The following is a 24,866-nucleotide window of genomic DNA, read 5'->3' on the forward strand; positions in this document are numbered from 1 at the left end:
GTCTTGGGGCAGGTCCCAACAGGCGGGTCAAAACACCGCTGGGGACTGGGGCATCGAAGGGTAAGCGAAAAAGAGTTGCTTGTTTGGGAAATAAGGGCGTTACCTTGCCGGGCATTGTTAGCTCCCCTGGGCCACAGGTGTTGGAGTTGGGGTTAGCGGGCGATGCCGAGGCAAGAATGATTAGTGCGGTGGTTAAGGGCGTTCAGTTAGCTTTATTGCCAATGACAACGTTATTATCCAATAAGCAAGCAGTGGAGGCATGCAAGTCAAGCGAACGACAGGGGGGGTCAGATTCAGTGCTTGACGGGGGGAGCAACCGTGGAACAGTGGGTGGAGAGTTGGCTCAGGTGTCTTTGGGTGTGGAGAGTACAGCAGGTTGTACCCTTAGCACAGTGCCGAAAGTTATTCAAGATGCGTTGGCATCGGCCACAGCATTGCCGGTGCAGGTGGCGGGACAAGGAGCTGATTTAACGGCAGTTGTTAGTTTGTTAGGTGAGCATCCGGTGGTGAATTTAGGTGCTGGGCAGGGGACAGGGCTCGGAAGGCCATTGGCAGGTTCAAAAAGGCTGCCGGATGCGGCCTATGGGGACTCATGTACGACCATATCACGTTCCTTAGGCGTGCATTTGTCAAAGGAAGTAAAGGAAAAGATTTGGGCGGGTGATTACGTTGAGATTTTGTCATTGCTTCCGGGTTACAATGAAGCGGTAGCTAAATCCGAAAAGAAGGGGGAGGCTAAAAAGGAGGATGTTGAAAAGCGTCTTTTTCCTCGCACGTTCAGTAATTGGTCGCAGGCATTTGGGATTTTGGCGGGCGTTGCGGGGGAAAAGGATCCGCAGTTATGCTCGGCGCTTTTTAAGTATCAGGATACGATTAGAAAAGCGTTTCAGAAACACGGGGGTATGGGATGGTGGGCCTATGATGTGGAGTTTAGGCAGAGTATGGAAGCTAATAAAGGTGTGGTTACATGGAATTGTAAGGATGTGGATTTGTACTTGGAGCACATTTCAGGGGGAGGGGGGTCGTCCTTTCGTGGGTCAAACAGCCTCAAAGGGGTCTGGCGGGAGCATTTTCAGGTGCGCACATCAGGGAGAGGGCGTGCAGGTGGGAAGCAGTCGGGGGTATGTTGGCATTACAACGAGTCAAGATGCAAATTTGAGAATTGTAGATTCCAACATACTTGCGCTGGGTGCGGGGGTCAGCATCCCAAATCAAAGTGCTTTAAGAAAGACAGTAAGGGTTTCAAGGGAGCAGGACAGCAGGCTGTTCAGGAAGGCGGGAACGCCAGTTTCAGCAGAGGCAATGGCGCCTTGGCTGGAAAAATACCCCAATAGACGGGCAGCTAGCTTATTACGAGAGGGGTTTAAGGAAGGATTCAGGATCCCCTTTGAGTATCAGGAGGGATCGGGGGGCGAGAGGAATTTGAAGTCGGTCAGGTTGAATGGGGATGTGGCAAAAGAAAAAATTGATAAAGAGATTGAGTTGGGCAGAATGGCGGGTCCTTTCCTTTCCCCGCCCCTGAAAAATCTTAGGGTGTCACCATTGGGAGTGGTTCCGAAAAAGGAGGCGGGGGCTTTCAGGTTAATTCAACATCTGTCTTACCCGAAAGGGTCGTCAGTTAATGATGGGATAGATAGGGACTTATGCTCCGTAAGCTACGCCACTTTTGATCAAGCGCCGGCTTTGGTGGGTAGGATGGGGCAGGGGGCATTGATGGCGAAGGCAGACGTTAAGTCAGCTTTCAGACTCTTGCCGGTACATCCAGATTGTTTTCATTTATTGGGCTCTATGTTGGAAGGGCGTTATTTTGTTGACCTTTGTTTACCTATGGGTTGTGCATTGTCTTGTTTTTATTTTGAAACATTCAGCACATTTTTGGAGTGGGTGGTCCGCAAAAGGGTGCAGGCAGCAGGGATCATACATTATTTGGATGATTTCCTTTTCGTTGGTCCGCAGGGGTCTGATTTGTGCGCAAGGTGGCTTTTTCATTTTTCAGCCATGGCGCGCGAATTTGGGGTTCCTTTGGCGAATGAAAAAACAGTGGCACCCACGACCACTCTCAGTTTTCTGGGCATAGTAATTGATTCAGTGAACAGGGAATATAGGTTACCTCCTGAGAAGTTAGTTGTTTTGGAAAGTATGATAAAGGATTTCATGCTTCTTAGGAAGGCCTCATTAAGACAGTTTCAGGTATTGATGGGCCATTTGGTGTTTGCAGCTCGCATTATGCCTGTGGGAAGGGTGTTTTCCAGGCGCTTGTCAGCAGCTACAGCGGGGGTAAGGCGTCCCAACCATTTCATTCGGGTCACAACAGATATTCGGAAGGATTTGGCGGTGTGGCAAGAATTCTTACAGAGTTACAACGGAAGGACGTTGTGGAGGGGGCGTCCAGCGCGGAACGATGAGCTGCAGCTATTTACGGATGCGGCTGGGTCAGTAGGGTTTGGTGCATATTTTAATGGAGCTTGGTGTGCGGAGGAATGGCCAGAGCATTGGCGAGGGACTCAGCTTATCAGGAATCTGACATTTTTGGAACTTTTCCCTTTACTAGTGGCTGTACATCTTTGGGGGGACAAGTTTGCTAACAGGGAGGTGACGTTTTGGTCCGACAACTTGGGTGTGGTGGAGGCTGTGAATAATTTTGGTTCACGGTCCCCACCAGTGTTGGTTCTGTTGAGGCATTTTGTGTTACGGTGTTTACAGCTTAATATAGGTTTCAAGGCTAGGCATGTTCCTGGGGTGGAGAACAACATTGCTGATGCATTATCACGTTTGCAGATGGAGCTGTTTCGGAGGTTGGCACCGGGGGCGGAGACCCAGGGCGAACGGTGCCCAGCAGTCTTGTGGGATCTGGTAACGGAGGTGTGATTGATTTAATCAAGGCGTCTCTCGCCCCGGGTACGTGGGGTGCTTATGTGGCTGCTTGGCGAGAATTTCGGGAGGCGGAAAGGTTGGCTGGAGAAAAGATCTCGGAGGTAGACATTTTGCTGGGTCACATGATGAGTTTGAGGGAAAAGGGTTTAGCTGGTGGATCCATAGGGAGAAAGATGGCGGGTATATCGTTCTTCCTTAGGCTGAATGGTAGGGTTGATGTGTCCAAGTGTTTTGTGGTAAGGAAGGTGCTAGCAGGCATGGTTAAAGGGATAACTAGCAGGGATGGCAGAAGACCAGTGACGCCGGTAATTTTGGAAGGTTTGTTGCGGGCCACAGACGTGGTATGCTCTTCCAGTTTTGAGGCAGTACTTTTTAAGGTCACATTCATCATAGCATTTTTTGCAGCTCTGCGAGCAGGTGAATTGGTTTGTGTATCCAAGAAAGGAGGGGGTGGCTTGCAGCGGGCTGACGTAAGTTTAGGAGAAGGCTTGGTGAGGTTGCTGGTACGGAGGTCTAAAACGGATCAGAAAGGAAAGGGAGCGTGGATCTTGTTGAAGGACTTGCCTGGAAGTGTGGTGTGCCCAGTAAAAGCGTTGGAAGATTATTTGGCCATTAGGCCAGAACAAGGGGGTCCACTGTTAGTGCACCAGAACGGGGGGGCATTGTCAAGGTTTCAATATTTGCGGGTCTTTCGGATGTGTCTCAAGCAGCAAGGGTTAGAAGGGGGGCAGTATGGAACGCATTCTTTTCGCATTGGGGCAGCGACGGAAGCAGCACGCGTTGGGCTCGCGGTAGCAAAGATACGGAGGATTGGGCGCTGGAAGTCAGACAGTTACCGGACATACATCAGGCCAGATTTGGTAGGGGAGAATGTTGCGCTAGATTAAACACTTTGCCGTTGTTTTTCTTTTTTCCCACCATGTTTTTGCCTCCTCAGATTTCGTGGTAATTTGGATCGTGGGAGATTCAATGGTACACTGGGCGGGGAAGAGGGCGAATTCGCGCCCCTACGGAAAGAATTTAGGGTTGAGTATGGAGCAGGTGGAGGTAACGTGGTGGGGGATGAGAGGGATGCGGTGGGGACGGCTTTTTCCGCTGTTAATTTCTAGGGCCAGGGGTAGGAGGGCACCGGACATCATCATTATTCATGTTGGGGGTAATGATGTGGCAAAATTGCGGTCGATTGATTTATTTCAGCAGATTAAGCAAGATTTGGCGCGCATGTTAACGTTTTGGCCAGGGGTGCAATTAGTTTGGTCCGAGATAATATGCAGGTTGGTTTGGAAAGGTGCGCGTATCCCGGGGAGAGTTAACAAGACGAGGAAGAGGTTAAACAGGAAGGTGGGGAATTTCGTGGTTCAATGTGGGGGTTGGGTCATTCGTCACCCGCAGTTTAGTTTTAAATTGGGTGGATGGTTTAGGGAAGATGGGGTACAGTTGTCGGATGTGGGGGTGGACATGTTTAATAATGAGTTACAGGAAGGTTTGGAAGAGGTCATAAGGGGTATGGCGGTACGGGTCTGATTTAAGGGGGTTAAACAGGCCCGTTGGTGGCGGCAGTTGGGGGGGGGGGGTAGGTGCTTGTCCCCCAGAAGTGGCTCGGGGCTGGTTATCGGGGGGTTTTGAAGCGAGGGGGCAGGTCACCGGGACGTACTTCCGGGTGCCCCCTTTGCGTTGCACAGCTCTGAGCATTCTGGCGCGGACAGGTGGTACGCTATCCCCATTGGTGTTAATAAATAAGCCGCGGCCTTTTACCTCCATATATGTGTCCTCTTGTTATTTGTATGTCTTTATGTAGAGGGTTCATAGGAGAGGGGGGGGGGGAAGCTCGCGCCTCCTTGGTCATAAAGAAATAACTTGCGTTCCAGTTTGGGTAGTACAGCATGCAATAAGTAAAATACTGGACAAGCTGGCACACTATGGTCCACGAAACACACCCTACGCGTTTCGTCTTAAAAGACTTCATCAGAGGGAGGGGGGGAACAGTGCAACATAAATAAAGATATACATAATGTAAATAAATAAAACAAAATGCTTTCAATTGGCTTTTTTTACTTAAACAAATTAATTTGTTTCGCAAATGATTATCAGTCTTCTAGCAGTAAAACAGGTGCCAAAACAGCATCAGCCAAATGAGTTCATTTACAAGCAGAAATACTTCTTTATTTGCTCTATTTTCCCCCCAGTTTGAATCAGAAAAACTTTGGCGAATGATTGAAAGAAATTTTGGAGCATAGTGGACACAAAAAAAAAATCTTGTTTTCATTTTGTGACTTTTAGCATCAACATATCAGGAACCTTCTCCAATGCTACCTCTTGCTTGCAAGATGCAAGTGTCAATAGGAAATGTTAGGCAGAAATTACATCATATAGAAATTGTAATGAGAAATATATAACTGGGCAACTCGGTGGTTTTTTTTTTTTTTTGCGTGTAAACATACAGTACTGTTTGCTAGGTATCTGTAAAAATATAAACTAATTTCAACAAATTATCAAAGATCCGTGTTGATAAAGAACTGGCACGTATGTGAAGTCCCTTGGGAGTATGTTGTCACCTACGTATGAGCTAGAGTACAGTACGAAGGAATAGACAATGACACATCCAGCTCTGCACGACTTCTCCTCCCTAAACAGCAGCTTGCTGAACAGAAAGCATTTTCACCAGAAAAACAGCAACGGGCTGCCAATGAGATGAAAGCTGTCATTGGCCAATACGGATGGAGCTGCCAACCACCAACTACAGCCTGCGTTACATCCTACACTCCAGCTTAGTTACCGTTCCTACACAGGAGCTAAAATGTGACTGAGATGAGAGTAATCTCATCTCTTGCTGGCAATCAGTATACAGCAAATTATCTCAGTAAATCAGGAATCAATATTTCTAAAAAAATAATTCATATTTGTTCACAAATCAACGTTCTCCTGGATATAACAGATCTCAGAGATACATTTTGTACAGGAAAATAGAGACGTGGAGCTCATCCTGGTGAGTTACAGTATCTGCATGGGGCATTCCCTTTTTTTACTGCTGATTTTGCAGATGTGTACGTGCACATCATGGAAGAGGTATATATTTCAAGGAGAGTTGCTCGAGACATCATTACTTATTCCTACTGGAATTGTATATTTTGATTATGCTTTAACCTCTGCATCTGTAACATATCCATATTTAAGAAGCATAGATAATCAAAATTATATATAGAATGTAAGAGGTATGGGGACTTATAGAAAAAAGCTTAAGAGGCTCACGGGTTCCCAGATTGCTAGTGATATTTTTGTGTCATGCTCTATATTATATGCTGTTTGTATAATTTGTAGAGGGCTGTTTCCAGTCTCATTTGCTGCAAAACTGGCACCAGAATTTTCAAACTAATAAACCCATTGGCAGAATTGTGTTTTTTTTCTTTGATTAATCTGGTGCTGTGCTTTTGCATCAGTTTCGAGCCATAAATAAACAACCCAATTGACCAGAGGGCAAGCAAGCTTTTACTATATGCGACAGTGAAAGCCCCCATCTGTTCAACACAAACACTCGGTTGGTTTCACAATAGTGCTGTGAAGAAAAGATATTGGTATTTCCACTTAACATTGGTAGAATTATGGTGTTCATTCTTGAGTAGCAGCATTAAAGAATTATGTTGTATGCATTAATACACTGTAATTTTGATGTGCCCCTATCTTGCATCAGTAACACTTAAAAACACATATGATCCAGCTTATGATTTAATAACCTATGGCTTGTAGTTTTTATATATACATTTTCTTCCACCAGTAGCGAAGCCCAGTACTGTACATAACAAGTTTGGAGCTTATATATCCTTGAGTCTCCTCTAGCGCCTATCTACTCTGGCTCTTTGTCTGATGTTCAAAACTTGTTACTCATGTTTCTTACGCTTAGCACAAATCTGTTAATCAGAGAGGTTTGTCACTTCACAATGCGTGATTATATGAGAAGCAGATATTGATAAATACTATTAGAACATATGATCACATAACACTTATTTATTTAAAAAATGTTTTACCAGGAAATTATACATTGAGAGTTATCTTTCGTTTTCAAGTATGTCTATAGAGCTATGATGATATTACATGGTTACATTTAAATTAATAGAGGTTATGCATTCAATGTACAGACATTTCATGGACAGTTAGAGATGCTATATGATTATGGGCGTATGCAACAGTTACAGAGAACATTAAAATGTAAGACAACTTAAGTCTTGAATCTTGAAATTACTGATACTAGAGGTGGTTTTAAGAGTCTCTAGTAGATTGTTCCAGTTGTGAGGTCATGGTAAAGCTGCGGTCCCAGTAACTACTACAGCGCACGCCTCGGCGTGCACTGTGCAATCAAGCCCCGCTCCCCCAGTCAGGCCGGTCCTAGTTAGTACCGTCGCGCACCTTTCCCCAGCGGTGCGCGACAGGTATTCAGGCAGGCAGGGGAATTTGAGAATAGTATTTGCAACGGCGGTTCAGCCAATGAGGGCGAACCTTCCCTCTCCCCTCAGACCGCCGATCGCGGTGTAGCGCTGTGCACGCGCCGCCCCAATGCCGGGCGCGCGTTCCACAGTGAAGACTGGGGACTCACCCTAAGAGAAGGAAGAGTGACCGGACTCCTTGTTGAACCTTGGGACCGTGAATAGTCTTTTGGAGTCAGATCTAAGGTGATAAGTGCTGCGTGTGGTAGGTGTGAGGAGTGTGTTCAGACAGGCGGGTAGCATGCCCAGACCGTATTTGAAGGCAAAACAGGAGAAATGTACTTTGCGTCTGGACTCAAGGGATAGACAAACTTCTTCTTGGAGTAACACCACCATAATTCAACATTTTAATTCTTCCCAAGAAGTTCAATGACACAAGCAATTGAAAATTGATGTAAAGCGCCCTGTTACATTGACGCTAAGAGACACAAGTTTAAAACGCATCTTCTAATATCAATTTTGCAGCACAAATACTATTTTCTGTGCTTTAAAAAAAACTTACTTTGCTTTTTTTTTGTGTTTTATAGGCAAGAGGTTAGCAAGAAACCTTCAACTGTAGTCCAATACTAATGAATGGGATATGAGTTGGGTCTTGCAGATATTGCATACTCCATTCTACATCTTCATTTTGCGTCTTTGTAATTTGATGACACTTTTGTGTCCAGAGATATTGCATATTTGAAAATAAGTAACGTATCCCTGGTTCGACAGGTGGAGAAGATAACGTTATCATTAAAGGGACAGAATATGCTACTTGTACCTTGAACCAAGAGAAGGGATTCCTACTAAAGTAAATTAGTTATTCACATAATTAGAGTTGTGTTTTTTATTTTGCTGCTGAATAATGTCCTTTATTGCTGGTTTGACGAAAGGCGGAGATAAGTTTAAATGTATATTATAGGTGCGCCGACGAGTATTCTAAAACTTGCCTTAACTTGCCTTGGAAAATCTGGGGCTATCACCAACAAGATCCAGGTACATGCTGGGTACATGCTGGGTACATGCTGCAAACATTTCAGTGACATTTCTGTAGAGACTAATGGCCGATCGGATTAACACAGCAGGGGTCCCTGGCAGTCCCATTCAGTTTGAATGGGACTGCCAGGGACCCCCGCTGTTAATCAGATGGGCCATTAGTCTATCTGCAGAAATGTTGCAGCATGTACCCAGCATGTACCAGGTACATGTACCCAGCATGTACCTGGTACTTGTTGGTAAGGCCTTATCACTTGTGCCTTGAACCAAGAAATGGAATTTATACCAAAATAAATTAATTATTAACATTATAAGAATTGCTTTATCTTGATTTTTATTATTTGTTGTAAAATTTTTGATGGTTAAGCCTACAATGCATTTCATGGCTCTAAGACAGAAAATATATTAAGATACAGTTAATTTGGAGCCATTAGTCAAGCTATTACTGCTATGTAGTGTGCCATTAAGAAAAATTATTCGGCCTTTAAGCTTTTATACAAGCAATGTGAATTTCTAAGTATATGCAACCTGAGACCAACTGGATTCTAATAATGTACAATGCTTTTAGACAAATGATGGCCTAGCTTCTTCAATCCCTATATTCAAGCTCTGCCTTAGGTTTTGCCTTTAACAATGAAACATTTCCATAACTTTGTAGCTCGAACACACTACTGACAGCATACACACTTATGGCCTTATTCTACTGTGTATATGCTGAAGCTGCCATTCGGCAGTTGCATAGTACAGCGGTGCGTAAACTGGGGGGGCTCGGGCAGTTGCAGAGGTCCCGCGCTCTTCCCCAAGGCATTTAAATGAAATGCCAGGGGACTGCGCGAGGCCTCTGCAACCTCTACTTACCGGGATTCAGCCGGCTTCAGGTCGTATGACCATGGCAATGCAGCGGGTCACGTGACGCCACACGACCCCGTTTGACACCGCGCGATGTAAGGAGGAGTAGTACACAACGGAGGAGAGAAGGCAGGGCCCTGCAGCAAAAAAAGTTTGCGCACCTTTGGCGTAGTAGATGAGGTTGAAAAAAGACATATGGTTCATCGAGTTCAACCTATGTTACATTTTGACGACGAAAATACTCATCCTATATTTGTATTTACAGTTTATTGATCCAGAGGAAGAACAAAAACCCCAGTGAAACATTATCCAGTTATGTCTCATAAGGAGAAAAATAAATTCCCTCCTGACTCCAGTAATGGCAATCTGATTTCTCTCCCGGATCAACAATATTTACTTATTTGGGATATCCCTGTATACGTTTCCTTTCTATAAAGATGTCTTACCTTTTCTTAAATATATCTATTGTATTTGCCATCACAGTCTGCATAGGTGATACATTCCAGATTTTTACTACCCACACTGTAAAGAACCCTTTCCTTTGTTGCTGGTGAAATCTTCTTTTCTCCAATCTCAAGAGATGCCTTTTTTTGTTTGTGCTGTACTGATCCTTGTATTGACCATGAATACATTTGTAAATAGGTATCATATCCCCTCTTAGAAACCTCTTTTCTAACGTGTACAAATCAAATTTAACTAGCCTTTTCTCAAGTCAGATCTTCAATTCATATCATTAATTTGGGGGGCTCTTCTCTGTTCTTTTTCCAGTTTCATAATACAGCTCAACCCCATTGTAGTGCGATCCGCTACAACGCGGATCAGCTTATAACACGGTCTGGGCGTGGCTCCCATTTAAAAAAAAAAAATTGGGCAAACTTTAATCACACACACCCCTCCCCCGTACCTTCGCCGGGGGAGGAGAGAGGGGGCTGGCTCCGGACGACTCCGACAGACACAGCTAAAACATCCTGGCTTCTCCAGACTGCGTGAGATCCTCCCTGACTCACCACGGGCTTCTCCTGCACTGCTGGGGAAGCCTGCTTGACACACACACTCTATCGTACCTGCTAAAAACATTATTGGTATACTGCATAATTTTTATTTATTACATCTGTTCTATATGAATGAATGCATTTAATGGCTTTTTCTCTCTAAATCTGCATACGTGTGTGTTAAATATTTCCTAATTTGACTGGGTGTTTTGTTCGCATGTAAAGACTATTTTGACCATGTAGTATGTGTAATGCGTAGCTCACCACAAACGAAGCGTGACCGCGGTACTGAGGTAGGGAGTTGAGTAACGCCAACCCACAGCCATGTGGGCGCGCCTAGAATGTAGATTGGTCGTGCAAGCCAGGTCAGGAGTATAGATGTGAGAGTAGTAGAGGGTACTTGCCGGATCAGGATTGGAGAGTAGCGGATCGTCGGGGTGCGTAGCCAGGTTCAGGGATAGAGAGGTGCGGAGTCCAAGGTACGTAGCAGGGTCAGGCAGCGGCAGGATCAACAGACAAGGCAAGGCAGGAGATACAGGAACAGAATGCAGCAAGGCACGGCGTCACACAAGACTATGCTCAGCAATGAGTGTCTGGAGCCAGAGGGTATATAAAGGGAGATCCTCCAATGGGGAGCCAGGGCGGAACCAGGAAACCGAATACTATAGGCTGCTGGTGCACAATGATGCAGCCTGATCAGGAACGGAGGCTGGACTGAGCGAGCGCCGACCTGTGCGTATCACTGAGGTCAGGGGGTGGAGACCGGAGCGCAAGTCACTCCCTCGCCGGTCCTGTCCGTCACCAGGACGGGGGTGGAGACTGGGGCGTGAGTCAGAGGGGTGGCTGGATGAGCGCACTCGCCCCGCGCCAGAGCGGGGGGCGGAGATAGAGCCCGTGGGTGGGCAGACAGAGCGCGCAAGGTCCGCGCGTAACGGGACCGCGAGACTGCGTATCTTGGGTGTCCATGGCGGCAGGTGTTTTAAGGTGAGGAGACGGTCTCCGGCCGCCTGGATGGCGGATCCTCACAGTATGAATGCTTGGTAAAAAGTCATAACCAGAAGGGTTTTTTCATCAAGGAAGCAGTGGGATGCAACAGAACATATATTAACTGGAAACATAAACAAAAATATTGAAACCATTTTCAAAGTAACCTACTGTATGCACTATCTTGCCACTATTTGGTATTTGTTAACAGTTTAAAACAAGCCGTTGCAACATCACCTGTTTGTTCGGACACTGACCACATTACTGTATTACTCCGGTTCTTTGGTCCATTTAGTAGTTGTCATATTTCATAGAGTGTGTTGTGATCAGTGCCAGGAGAGCACATCCTTGGGGCTTTCTACAGGCATACCCCGCTTTAAGTACACTCACTTTAAGTACACTCGCGAGTAAGTACATATCGCCCAATAGGCAAACGGCAGCTCACGCATGCGCCTGTCATAACGTCCTGAACAGCAATACCAGCTCCCTACCTGTACCGAAGCTGTGCGCAAGCGGGGAGACTATAGAGCCTGTTACAAATGCGTTATTTACATCAGTTATGCATGTAAATGACAATTTCAGTACAGTACATGCATCCATAAGTGGGAAAAGGTAGTGCTTCACTTTAAGTACATTTTCGCTTTACATACATGCTCCGGTCCCATTGCGTACGTTAATGCGGGGTATGCCTGTATTAGTTTTATTGCTGTTTTTGGCAGTATTTTAAATTTTGAAGTGAAGAAAAAAAAAATATTTGTTTCCTTGCACAATGCAGCACATTTATCCTGAAACAATTCAACTCTGCAGGCTTCAGCTTTCAACTATTCCTGAAGATCTTGTCCCGGCTACTGCCCTCATTTTGAACTGACCTTTAAATTGGTGCCATTCTATGTCAGACTGTAATTATAAATAATATATATTCCAGGCTTCTTATTCCGTATCCACAATAAGAAATATATATATAAAAAAAAACACAGATGTGGTTATAGTAAGAGAGCAAAAGAAGATAGATTCTTATTATATGTCACTTCTGCAATGTTTTGCAGACCCTCTGAGGGTTAATTTGTAGGTTAGATAATTAGACAATGTTAAAGAAGGGCGGGAGGGGGGGGGGAAGAATGTACGCACAGTTTTGGAAGGGTTAAATTGCAATAAATAAAGACCTTTTAGAGGTCGTTGTGTTTGGACAGAGAGCATTGGTAGGTTTTCGACATACACACAAACACACACTCTCTCTTCCCCCCCCCCCCTCCCTGTAAAGCTGAGGACCCACTGCACACGCCCGCACAGCCGTCTTGCTTGCCGGCGGTGCGTGCAAGTCACTGCACCGCGATCTGCGGTCTGCAGTGAACCTTTTTTCGGCGCGGGGAGGCGTGGCCAAAACGGGTCAGGGGGGCGCGGCCATTGAGCCCAAGGAGAGGGGTGGAGGAGGTTGTGGGTCTGCAGGAGAGGGAGGAGGGGGAGTGTGGGTCTGGGAGGTGGGGGGTGGGTTCGGGAGGAGAGGGGTGGGGGTGATACAAGGGGGCAGATTGATCGGGCTCTGAAGACCCCCGTCCCCCCCCCAGGGCTGTGCAAAACACACACACAACACACCCCCCCCCCTACCTTTTCGAGGTGGGGGAAGCTCTGACAGCTCCAGCCCCCGGTGCTGATAGGCTCACCAGCGCACCACGTGACGCGTCACCGATCAGGATCACAATCCTCTTGCATCCCCTGGCGGCTGACGCGTCACAGCGCGTAGTGAGCCTTGAAGTGAGGAGGGACTAGGGCCGGCTCGGGAGGACATCATGGGCAGGTGAGTGACGCGCACGCGCCGCCCGCAGCAGGTCCTCAGCCTAACTACGCTGGGGGGGGGAGGAGAGAGGGGGTCTTGTTCCGGGCAACTCCAACAGAGACAGCTAAAACATCCCGGATTCTTCAGTCTGCGTGGGATCCTCCCCCGACTTATCACAGGCTTCTTCTGCACTGCTGGGAGAGGCTGCTACACACACACACACTGACACACACCTCCCCCCCCCCCCCGTGATGGCTGACCCGTGGTGTCGGTTCCCCTGCATCCTTTCGGGGTAAGTCCTGATCGCGGCGGCCATTTTTCCCCCCGCAATCCCGGTTATAACGAGGTCTCATTATGTAGACCCCGAGGACCACGTTATAACGGGGTTCAACTGTATTTTGTTTTATGGAGTGGTGCCCAAAACAGTACTCAATATTTAAGGTGTGCTCCTACTAAGGCAGGGATCTGCAACCTTTCAAGGAAGAAGAGCCATTTTATATAAAATGTCTTTTGCCAAAATATTGCAAGAGCCACAACAGATGCATGAATATTACACCCCCACAAACACATACATATACTGTACACACACTAATCGGTATATACAGTACTGTATAAGCATTAACATACGACAAACTTACTTTAAGCAGAATTTGGGAAAAGAAAAAATATGTGGGGGAATAAAATGCATCTCACAATAATAAGTTCCCTTATTTAGTTTTTTTCCATTCTTTTTCCGTGAAAAACAGTTTGCCATTTTCAAATTCACAATACATACATTACCCTCCCCAAAATACACACACTACCACCCCACCAAATACACACACACACACACTAATACCCCCCCAAATACACACACTACCTCCCCCAAATACACACACACACACACACACACACTACCGACCCCAAATATACACACACACACACACACACACACACACACACACACACACACACACACACACACACACACACTACCCTCCCCCCCATACACACACACACACACACACACACACACACACATACATACATACATACATACATACACCAGATGCAGCTGCCGTTATCCGAACATTTCTCGGTGCCGGTTTCGTAAAGTCTGCTGTTTTCCACATGGCATTCACTCGTTAATCTTCCGTGAAGGCTGTCAATCACACGCATGTTTACCGTTGTTGATTTTCCGTCATTACTGGGATTGTGATTTCTTTATGTGCAGTTCTGCGTGTTTCTGCCAGATGGCAAAAGTGAATCCCTTTGCACAGGGCAACCAGTGAGTTGCGTGTTGTCAATTTGCAGGTGTTTAAAAACTAGATAAAAAGATTGGCCACTACAATCATTTAAAACCAGAGACAGAACATGAAACACAGACAGAGCTCAGTGCTACTTCCAAAGACACCAATACACGGTACAGTGCCTAAATATATATATATAGATATCTTTTGAATAAAATGGTCTTTTAGTTGAACCCTTTGGCTAAAGTGTTGTAAGCCCTTGAGCCCCTCCAAGGCAGACCACGTCTCAAGGGTCCTAACACTAAAATAGATTATTAATAATCTGTACATTACCAGGAAGAATGATTATTTAAAAGATATCTATATATTTATATATTTAGGCACTGTACCGTGTATTGGTGTCTTTGGATGTAGCACTGAGCTCTGTCTGTGTTTCATGTTCTGTCTCTAGTTTTAAATATATATTGCCATGCTCAGTAGCACTCCTCTTTGACACTTATACGCATATCATATATGCTGTGTTTATTTTGGGGGTTTAATATGAGCTTATAGGGGTCCTGTATGTTCCATCCATTGTAAAGTGACCTTGATCGCTGAAAACGTTATCAAATTTAGTCATTTCATAATTAAAATCTCCACAGTATACAGTACAGTACACAATGCTTGTCCCGTTATTCTACATGGCTATCCCTGCACTTGCTGAATGAAGATCATGTCAAGTCATATCAAGTCCTTATACCAGACCACAATGTAGTTACGCATTTCTCATATTTTCTGCAATGAATGCTGTAACAGATAAGAATGCGACTTTAGCAGAGATTTACGACTACGTGATTGAAAAAATATGAATTCTTCAAATTTTCACCGAACCAACGTGGCTGGAAGCATTCGACCAGGCAAACATTTACTGAGGATTGCTTTTTTCGCACAGCCCCTCCTCTGGATATTGGTCTGTGCTCACAGCTTTTGCCAGCATGTTTGCTCATGGCGAATGCAAAAGAAGAAAGTTTCATCCATTTAAGATATGTACAGTACGCACAGGTGTAGCCTGCAGTGTACCCAATCCCAAACCGGCTTCCCAATACTATTGCAATAACGGGCCGACTGACTGAAAACCTGGTGAGCATCAATCCTTGCTACCTGGACCCAACTGAATACCAGCTTCAGTAGGCACCGGTGAACTATAATGCTGATTACAGGACTGACCCCGGCTGTTACGCAAAATGCTGTACACCCCTGACATTGGTTCATCTACACCCAGTTGGCAATGTTTATAATGAAGGTACTGTAAATATAATGCACTACACAGTATTAACTTTAATTCCCCTAGGTGGGCCCTAGATTTTATGGGGTGGACGCGGCAGTTATACAGGTCCCGCGCTCTCCCTACAGGCATTAAAATTAAATGCCGGGGGATCGTGCGAAGCCTCCCAAATCCATTTATAGTACCTTCCCTTCCAGCAATGCGTCGTCGTGGTAACCCAGCGTTAAATTACCATGGCAACGTAAGAGGTAAAAAATTAGAGTGTCGTATAAAATATTCTTTACTCAAAGTTATTAGACAGATGCCGAGTTTCAATAGCGTCTCCCGGATTATCCAAAGAGAGATCTCTTTGGATCCATAGGAGTCTTTCCTGGTCAGCTCAATTCTTAATATTTACTACAGATCTTAGGTCACCTATGCAATAGTAATTTTTTTTCTTCTTTAATGTTTTGAATTGGCTGGTCGGTTCCTGCTTTAGTATAAAAGAGTAAGATATAAAGACAAGCTACAGAGTCAGTTGGTAACTACAGTATGTACTGAATATTAAAAGATGGCCTGAACTGTCAGATTTTTGTGGACACCAAAGTATATACTAACTGTCACGTATGTCACATCTGTGAGCACGTGACTTGTATATGTAATAAGGGTTAATACACCGCTATCTTGATGATCCACTTTTCACCTTCCAAAAAGGTCAGTCAAATTACTAATATGTACCCTCAATCTGTCCCAAACGGCACACTTGTGAGCACTAGACATATGTGACAAGAGTTAATACTCACAGCTAACTAGCTTTCACCTGTGCATACTGTAGGTCTCTTGAATGAATAATGTCTACCCTCAGTGTCACCATATTTATCTTTAATCCGCCGCCAGCACCAAATAAGTATCAAAAACATTCATTTGCAGAGTCTCCAGTCCCTGTTTATTAAGAAAACGATGCACTTACCACACGAGACGGACCGCCATCATGGAGAAGTCTGGTCGCACCAGACCGTCGGTACCCAAAACAGCGGGTCATCAGTATACGCAGTACTGAGTCTATCCAGACTTCGCCTGCCAGGAAAGTGCCTAGGTTCCCCGCTCGGGCAACAGCAAAAAGGTGCACAAAAACATCCACTACTATTCCTAGCCTTACTTTGTTTGGATAGTACGCAATGAGGATGATATGCAATGAGTTCCTTTCCTACAAAATTACGTTATATAGGCTTTTTTTCAGCGTAAAAGGCATACTAAGAAATGTAATTATTATTATTTATGTTTTGTAAAGAAAAAGCCAATTCACGAATAGACTTTATTAGTAAGCTTAGTCATTATTTTTAAACACTCATTGGAAATAAAAAGCATTTGCAAGCGCCTGCTTTTTAATGTCTTTTACTGCTTTAAATATCTCACTGTTGATTTATAAATGATTCAGTGTTCACAGCAGGAAAACATGAATGATTCAAGAGGTAAGAGGGGTTAGGGACTTTAATGCAGTTCTAAATCTTAGCCTTTTCTCTGGTAGGGAAATACATTTTTCAGTGAAGCATACTGTAGGAAGGTCTACTTAGGCTGCTCTTATGACGACGGTGACAGCGATGCCGCGTCAAAACAAATGCATTGCCGCCGTTGCGTGCACTTACAGTATAGTAAGCCACGGCTTGGTCGCGATCGCTGGAAGTCATTTTCCAACGACCGCAGCCTGACGCCACTGTTGCATCACTATCGCCGTCGCCGGCACTATAAGCGCAGCCTGAGTTGGCAGAATCAGTTGGGGTTGCTTATGAAAGCATTCTGTCAGCAAAACTCGGGCAGTGCTGTTACAGAAATTCTAAAGAGCAAAGCAGTATTCTGACATATCGAGACAAAGATTGCACTACATGTTCCAATAGGAAAGATTCTACAGTGGGGGTTCATAAACTATGTTACAATATGTGCACCACTGGTGGTACTCAATGTGGCTGCCCGCCCGCCCGCCCGCCCATTTAGCTTTTAATTCTTTGGTTGTTGTGGAAGTGGGCAGGACAGAGGCAAATAGAAAACAAGACCAATGTTGAAGGTGTTTTAGTTCAGCGGTGCGCAATCTGGTTGGCGGGAGATTTTTGTAGGGGGACACGGTGGTTGCAGAGGCCCCACGCTCTTCCCCGCGGCATTTCAATTAAATGCCGGGGGATCGCATGAGGCCTCTGCAACCTATTACTTACCAAGATTCAGGCTGCTGCTGACGCGTCGCCATGGCAAAGCGGCGTCAAATGACCCCGCGGCGTCATTTGACACCCGTCGCTATGGTAACGCGGAAGCAGCCGTCTGAATCACGTCACATGACCCCGCGGTGTCATTTGACGTAGGGAACGGAGGTAAGGGGGGCGCGAGCACCTGGGGCAGCAGGCAGGGGGGCGCAGCTGCAAAAGTTTACACATCCCTGTTTTAGTTCATTGGCACTAATTCATGTTGAAGAAATTCACTTGTGCACAACACTTAAATAAAACTTAGCATTTAATTATATAAAGTAAAACATATCACAAAAACGAATAAAGAGCTAAAAAAAACACTGGACATATGTGGGTATGGTTTGGTGATTTATGTTTTACTTTATATAATTAATAATTAAATGCTAAGTTTTATTTAAGTGGTGTGCACAAGTCAATTTCTTTGAGGACTATCGTCAGCTCTTCACCTTTTTCACATTTATATCATATTCACAGTTTTGCACCCACTATACAATCACTACAGTATTTCTTGAGTACAGTATTTGTACCAACACTACAGGTCATATTCTAGCAGCAGCATACAGTAGCTGATCAACTCCACGCTTTGTTTTTGTTTTAATAATTCATCTTGCAGTGGGTTTTTTTTGTTTAGTGTAGAAATCGCACCATTGTAATGTATGTAAATTAATTCATACTGTAACATTTGAATTGGAAACTTGAAAGTGGTTGTGCTGCTGTTATATTTAACTGACCACAAGTCATTTCCTTTATTATTTATTCTTCTGACATACAGTAGGGCATGTTCTTTAGAGCAGGGGCGCTTTTTTTGCTGCACCCCCTCTGCCTTTGCTGGTCCGGCGGTGGGCCCACCCCCCCCCCACTTACCTCGCGCGGCGTCAAATGACGCAGCGGGGTCGTGTGATGTCACGTAACCCGTAACGTCATTTGACGTCACGTTATCGTGGCAACCGTGACGTCACATGACCCCGCAGCATCATTTGACGCTGTGTTGCCATGGTCACACGTCCTGGGGCCGGCTGAACCTCTGTTAGTAGAGGATGTAGAGGTCTCGCGCGGTCCCCCCCAGAAAAATCTCCCACCTCCCCTCGGGGGCATGCCCCCCAAGTTTGCACACCTCTGCTTTAGAGTAGGTTTCGGTATCCAATAGATACTGTGTATAGCAAATATAAGGTGACCAGACGTCCCCGGTTTAGCCGGGAGAGTCCCGGATTTACTGCACATGTCCCAGTCTCCCAACAATTATTTGAAAATGTTAAAAAATGTCCCAGTTTCTCGCTGCAGAGAAGGAGGGGTGGGGACAGTATCATCAGGGGCAGGTTTAGTATTGGCAGGAGGCGGGGTCAGGATCATTAGGAACAGAGCTGCTGCGCTAGAAATATGAAGAGAGAAACATACAGCTGTAGATACAGCCACAAGGGGCGCCTGCATGGATGCTCTTCATTATAGATCTGATTCATGTGGTGACAGTGTATGTAGGTCAGTCTGTGTTTATGAGATGGTCAGTCTTTGTGTATGGTGCCTGTACAGGTCAGTGGCTGTGTGGGTGTATGTGCAGGTCAGTGGCTTTGCAGGTCAGTGTGAATGCAATAATGCTGAGGCGCTCTCTATTAGAGTGATGAATAACGTGAACTAAAATATAATCAATACAAGTATGTGAAAAAGGTACAATGGGATAATACAATACAGTAATAGCTCCGCTAAAAAGCTCCGCCACGCTCTCATAGAGTATGTCCTTGTGAAACTTATGTAGGATATAGTCTATCCGCTAGCCACTTGCTAGTGTCTGTCAAAGTTAATACTAAGGCGGGATCAGCGCCTGATGACCGGTGTCGGTGCACTTGCTGTTTACAAAGTACCTCCCGGTCACGGCGGTGACCGCACCTCTTCTCAAAGGGTCCGTCGTATCCGGCCCTGACCTTCCGATGTCGCGCGGCTCCACCGTCTGAGCCCAGACAGCAGTATCCGTCCACAACTCCGTGCGCTTGGTGTCTGCCTAAAGTGACAATGTCTGTCCACTACGGGCGTCCCTACAGTATCGCAACCTACGGTGACGCGGGGAATACTCCTATGGACCTGGGGATAGTATCTGGCCTAGGCAGGCGGGTCACGGACCCCCTGCACTCGCACTACCCGTTTCAGCACTGTCCCACTCGCTTCTGCTCGCGTGGCCTCTCCCCCACGCTTCCTGTTCTCCTCCCGTCCAAACCCAGCCTGTCCATTGCCTCCTAGCGTCAGCTGACTCCTCCAGGGTTCGCGGGGGTTATAGTTCAGTACAGAGCCCTTTCTTATTGGCTCGTTGTTCGCGCGCTTCCAGAGCGCATGCGCAACCTCTTCTCTAGACCAGTGACCTCGGCAACATTGCGCAACAATATGGCGGCGCCCTGTACCAACTTACCGTTGCGGAACCCGCCGTACAATGTACACATATATGGTGTATTAACACATCCTTACACATACATAGTGTGACAGGTTACAAGTCCAAAGGGTAATGATGCAATATCTATTTAGTGGACAATGCCACTACTCACATGGCCTTGTGAGCAAGAAGTGCCTTGAAAGGTATTTTTCCAAATATCCCTCAGATCCCTTCTGTTTGCCCTGGATCTTGCAGTCAGATAATAGTTGAGAGGCAGGTGTATATTCCTCCCCAAGAGTGTGGCAAAAGATATCCCACAAGAGTGTCTGTGCAGGTCAGTGTCTGTGCAGGTCAGTGTGAGTGTTTGTGCTGGTAAGTGTGAGTGTCTGTGCAGGTCAGTGGCTCTATGCAGGTCAGTCTGTGTGAGTAGCTGTGCGTGTCAGTCTGTGAGTGTCTGCAGGTCAGTATCTGTGCAGGTCAGTGTTTGTGAGTGTCTGTGCAGGACAGTGTATAAGTGAGTTTCTATGCAGGTCAGTGCCTGTGTAAGTGTGTGTGCAGATCAATGTGTGTATGTGTGAGAGTGTTGTGCAGGTGTGTGTTTTGTGCAGGTCATGGTGTGTGTCTGTTACATAGTAGATGAGGTTGAAAAAACACATACGTCCATCAAGTTCAACCTATGCTAAATTACTTTATTGTGACTTTATCTTATATCTATACTTATTCATCCAGAGAAAGGCAAACAAAAAAAAACCAGTGTCATACAGTATCATCCAATGAAATCTCATAAGGGGAAAAATGAATTCCTTCCTGACTCCAAGAATTGGCAATCGGATTATTCCCTGGATCAACATCATTCCCATGTTTACTTATTTGGTATATCTCTGTATACCATTCCTTTCTAAAAAGATGTCCAACCTTTTTTTAAACAAATCTATTGTATCTGCCATCACAGTCTCCATGGGTAATGAATTCCACATTTTAACTGCCCTTATTGTAAAGAACCCCTCCTTTGTTGCTGGTGAAATCTCCTTTCCTCCAACCTTAAGGGATGGCCGCTGAGTCCTTTGTACTTAACTTGGGATGAATAGTTCTTTTAAAAGCTCCCCGTACTGTCCCCGAATATATTTGTATATAGTTATCATATCCCCTCTTAGTCGCCTCTTTTCTAATGTAAATAAATCTAATTTAGCTAGCCTCTTCTCATAAGTTAGATTTTCCATCTCCTTTATTAATTTGGTGGCTCTTCTCTGCACTTTCTAATTCCATAATGTCTTTTCTAAGGAGTAGTGCTACCCAAGCACACCCTGACAACAGTTTACCATAAAATCATCCCTGACTCTCACGCCTGGCACATCCCCGCTGGTTAGCACTCCTGGAACAGTAAAACCACATACATCTTTATTATACCAACAGTTATATACCACAATTGGGTTGAAGAGCTGACACTCACAATTCCCCATGAGCACATTTTAGACAGGTTAAAATACATTTTAGGACTGCAGTCAACCGTGGCCCGCAGTACTGGCACTCCACAGTCACCTTTTATGACTCAGGCCCCCCCCCCCCCAGCTGGGCATAATGCTTTAATTGGTGGCCTGTGGACCCTTTCATCGTCCCAGTCAGCCTTATACATTCCCCTTCTCTTCAATAGAAAGTGATGTCCAGACTGACACTGGGGTGTATTATACCTGCACTAAATTGCTGAGTGCTTTTACCTCATGAAAGATAGATCCAGGATATTTTCCCCAGATGGATTGCACAATAACGCGTTGTTAAATAATTTCATTAAAAAAAATTCCAATTGCAAAACTGTGAAAAAACAGCACCATATTTAACAAAAAAAAATGACTTTCTTTGATAAATATGCTGTAATTTTTAAACACCAGATTGTTTTGCTGTAGATTTTAATAAATAGTCCGTGCAATCTTTTTGTGTTTGGTTAATGAAGGATGAAGAACTAAGTTCATCATAAACCATGATTCAATAATATACACGGGTGAGCCTTAAATAAAAGTTAGTTTGCCAGAACTTTTTTTATGAAAATTTTACCTGGGATGGTTTGAATTCACCACAAAAACTGTTTTCGTCAATATTTTAAAATGTAAAAAATTACAGAAGTTTGAAAAAAGCAAAAAAAGCCTATGCAAAATAAAATCTAAAACAAAATAATTGACATATCCATTTTCTTCTTTGTAATGTGAAGCAAGCTATTTTTTAATTGTGTTGTAATTTAAATATAAAAAAACATAAAAAACCTGACATCCCCCTTTTCTTTTTCATTTAATGTTAAAAAGAGTAGCACAGAGGGAAAGTCAGGAGCCAGAGTTAAAAGTAAGCTCAATGCACTTAAGCCTCGCAATGACATTAACATCATTTTGTTGAAGGTCTTCTTACATTATGGAGGACCAACAAGAAAGTTCTTCCTAGATGAATATACAGTGATTATAAATCTTGTAAAAACTTAACAAGTATTGTGTTTTTGTGCAGAGTGAATTAGTACTTTACTATTACTGTAGGTCAGGCCTGCACAACACGTGGCCCGTAGGTCGCATGCGGCCCGCCGGCACTCACTGTGCGGCCCGCGGCGGCTGCTGCCTCCTCCCGAGCCCCCTCTCCCTCCCCCGTGAGCCGAGCCCCCTCTCCCTCCGCCCGCAAGCCGAGACCGCTCTCCCCCTCCTCCCCCCAGCCTGCTCTCAAGACTGCACGCTCCTGCAGTGCGGCACTTCCGGTGCCCGCTGCTTGCAAGCGCGTGCAGTCCCGCCGTGATTTGAGGTGAGGGAAGGTGCAGTGGCTGATGTGAGGTGAGGAGGTGCAGGGGGGGGATATGTGCAGGGGAGAGAGGTGCAGGGGGGGGGGGATATGTGCAGGGGAGAGAGGTGCAGGGGAGAGAGGCGCAGGGGAGGTAATGTGAAGGGGAGGTGATGTGAAGGGGGGGTGATGTGCAGGGGAAGTGATGTGAAGGGGGGGGGGGTGATGTGATGTGCAGGGGAGGTGATGTGCAGGAGGATGACGTGAGGTGCAGGGGGTGAGGTGCAGGGGGGTGATTGGAGGTGCAGGGGAGAGTCATTGGAGGTGCAGGGGGGTGATTGGAGGTTAGGGGGTTGATTGGAGGTGCAGGGTGGGTGATGTGAGGTGCAGGGGGGAGAGTGATGTGAGGTGCAGGGGAGGGGGGAGAATGATGTGAGGTGCAGGGGGGGGGAGAGTGATGTGAGGTGCAGGGGGGGAGAGTGATGTGAGGTGCAGGGGGGAGAATGATGTGATGTGAGGTGCAGGGGGGGAGAGTGATGTGATGTGAGGTGCAGGGGGGGAGAGTGATGTGATGTGAGGTGCAGGGGGGGAGAGTGATGTGAGGTGCAGGGGGGGAGAATGATGTGAGGTGCAGGGGGGGAGAATGATGTGAGATGCAGGGGGGGAGAATGATGTGAGGTGCTAGGGGGGAGAGTGATGTGAGGTGCAGGGGGGAGAAGGATGTGAGGTGCAGGGGGGGTGGGATGTGTGTGGTGTCCAGGGGGGTATTGTGTGTTTGATGTGGAGGGGGAGTATTATGTGTGTTGGTGAGGGGGAGAGATGGGGGTATGAGAGATAGATGGGGAGTATTGCAAAGGTTGATAGTGAGGGGTTCTGGGGGAGATATGAGGATGATGATGAGGGGTGCTGGGGGAGATATATGATGATGAGAGGTGCTGGAGGAGAGATGGTGATAATGATGATGATTTTACCCGTGCGGCCCAATTTTTTTTCCCTTGGAGCAGTTCGGCCCTTCTCGCTTTACAAGTTGTGCAGGCCTGCTGTAGGTGATACTGTTTTTATTTGGACTAAGAATTGATAGTATAAGACAAGCTGTGGAGCGCTCTACTCTGTTCCTCAGTTTAAGCAATACAGATTGACTTATTTTGGGGGTAAATGTGAATTAGTCTGATGTTTTATAAACCATAATTGTTGATCCATTAAAAGGTATCACAGCCTACAACAAATGTACCCTTCTTAAAGATCAAAATGGCTACTTTGATCTGCAGAATGTAAATGAGATTACAGATTCAATGCATTGCTCTGCCTAGTTTAAGGATTACCAATTTGTGTGTATAGCAAATATACATTTACATAAGAAAAAATATATACTAAGACAAAATGAAGGAGAAATAGCAAAAGCAAAAAAACAATGTAAATCAATAATGCTGAGAACATCATGTCAATAACAAATCATAAGAAGAAAAAAAACACATTTTAGGCTGTCTTAGTGGGTCTGAGACTTTCAATTATATTGCAGTTACTTTCTAGTGATTTGACCTACTATTTGCTACTGGCATGGTGGAATGCATTGCAAGCACCTTTGACACAAACGAGGCACAAAAGTGCGATAGTGAAAATTTGTCATTACTACAGGAAACTCCCATTCAAGTCAATGGGAGTTTTCACTTTATGTGTTATTAGCAGAAGAATATAAGTAATTGCTTATTCTGTCTTTGCAGGCATCTGAGGAATAGTTAACTAGCATGGCAGATTCTGCCCTGGAACATCTTTATGTGCGACGACGTAACCCTCAACTACGCTACACACTAAGTCCCGAAAACCTCCAGAGTTTGACATCTCAGAACACAATGATGGAGAACTTGAACTTTCAACGGGCCAACAGTGACACTGATTTAGTCTCCTCCGACAGCCGTTCCAGTCTGACAGCCAGCATGTACGAGTACACTCTGGGCCATTCTAAGGAACTGATCATTTACTGGGATATAAAGGAAGAAGTTGACCCCACTGATTGGATTGGACTTTATCACATAGGTATTTTTCATTTACTGTACTTGCTTATTCATTGAAAAAAATGTATATGTTTTATTTAGTGAGTAGCTGAGGACAAAGACGTACTTATGCATGGCA

General features: G+C 45.3%; 1 protein-coding gene across 2 annotated transcripts in view; it reads left to right on the forward strand.

The window, feature by feature from the left end:
• Window positions 1-5,620: 5,620 nt before the first annotated feature.
• HECW2 (HECT, C2 and WW domain containing E3 ubiquitin protein ligase 2) overlaps window positions 5,621-24,866 on the forward strand; it is a 241,888-nt gene continuing 222,642 nt past the window's right edge. The window contains exons 1-3 of one of the 2 annotated variants that reach the window (XM_075608335.1): window positions 5,621-5,860; window positions 16,329-16,521; window positions 24,458-24,770. In XM_075608335.1, the coding sequence (XP_075464450.1) occupies window positions 24,482-24,770 (289 nt within the window). In that variant the 5' untranslated portion in view covers window positions 5,621-5,860; window positions 16,329-16,521; window positions 24,458-24,481. The remainder of the gene's footprint in view (window positions 5,861-16,328; window positions 16,522-24,457; window positions 24,771-24,866) is intronic. The other variant, XM_075608334.1, reaches the window with a different exon arrangement.

The sequence above is a fragment of the Ascaphus truei genome, chromosome 7 (genome assembly GCF_040206685.1).
Source record: "Ascaphus truei isolate aAscTru1 chromosome 7, aAscTru1.hap1, whole genome shotgun sequence".
NCBI classification, from domain to species: Eukaryota; Metazoa; Chordata; class Amphibia; order Anura; family Ascaphidae; genus Ascaphus; species Ascaphus truei.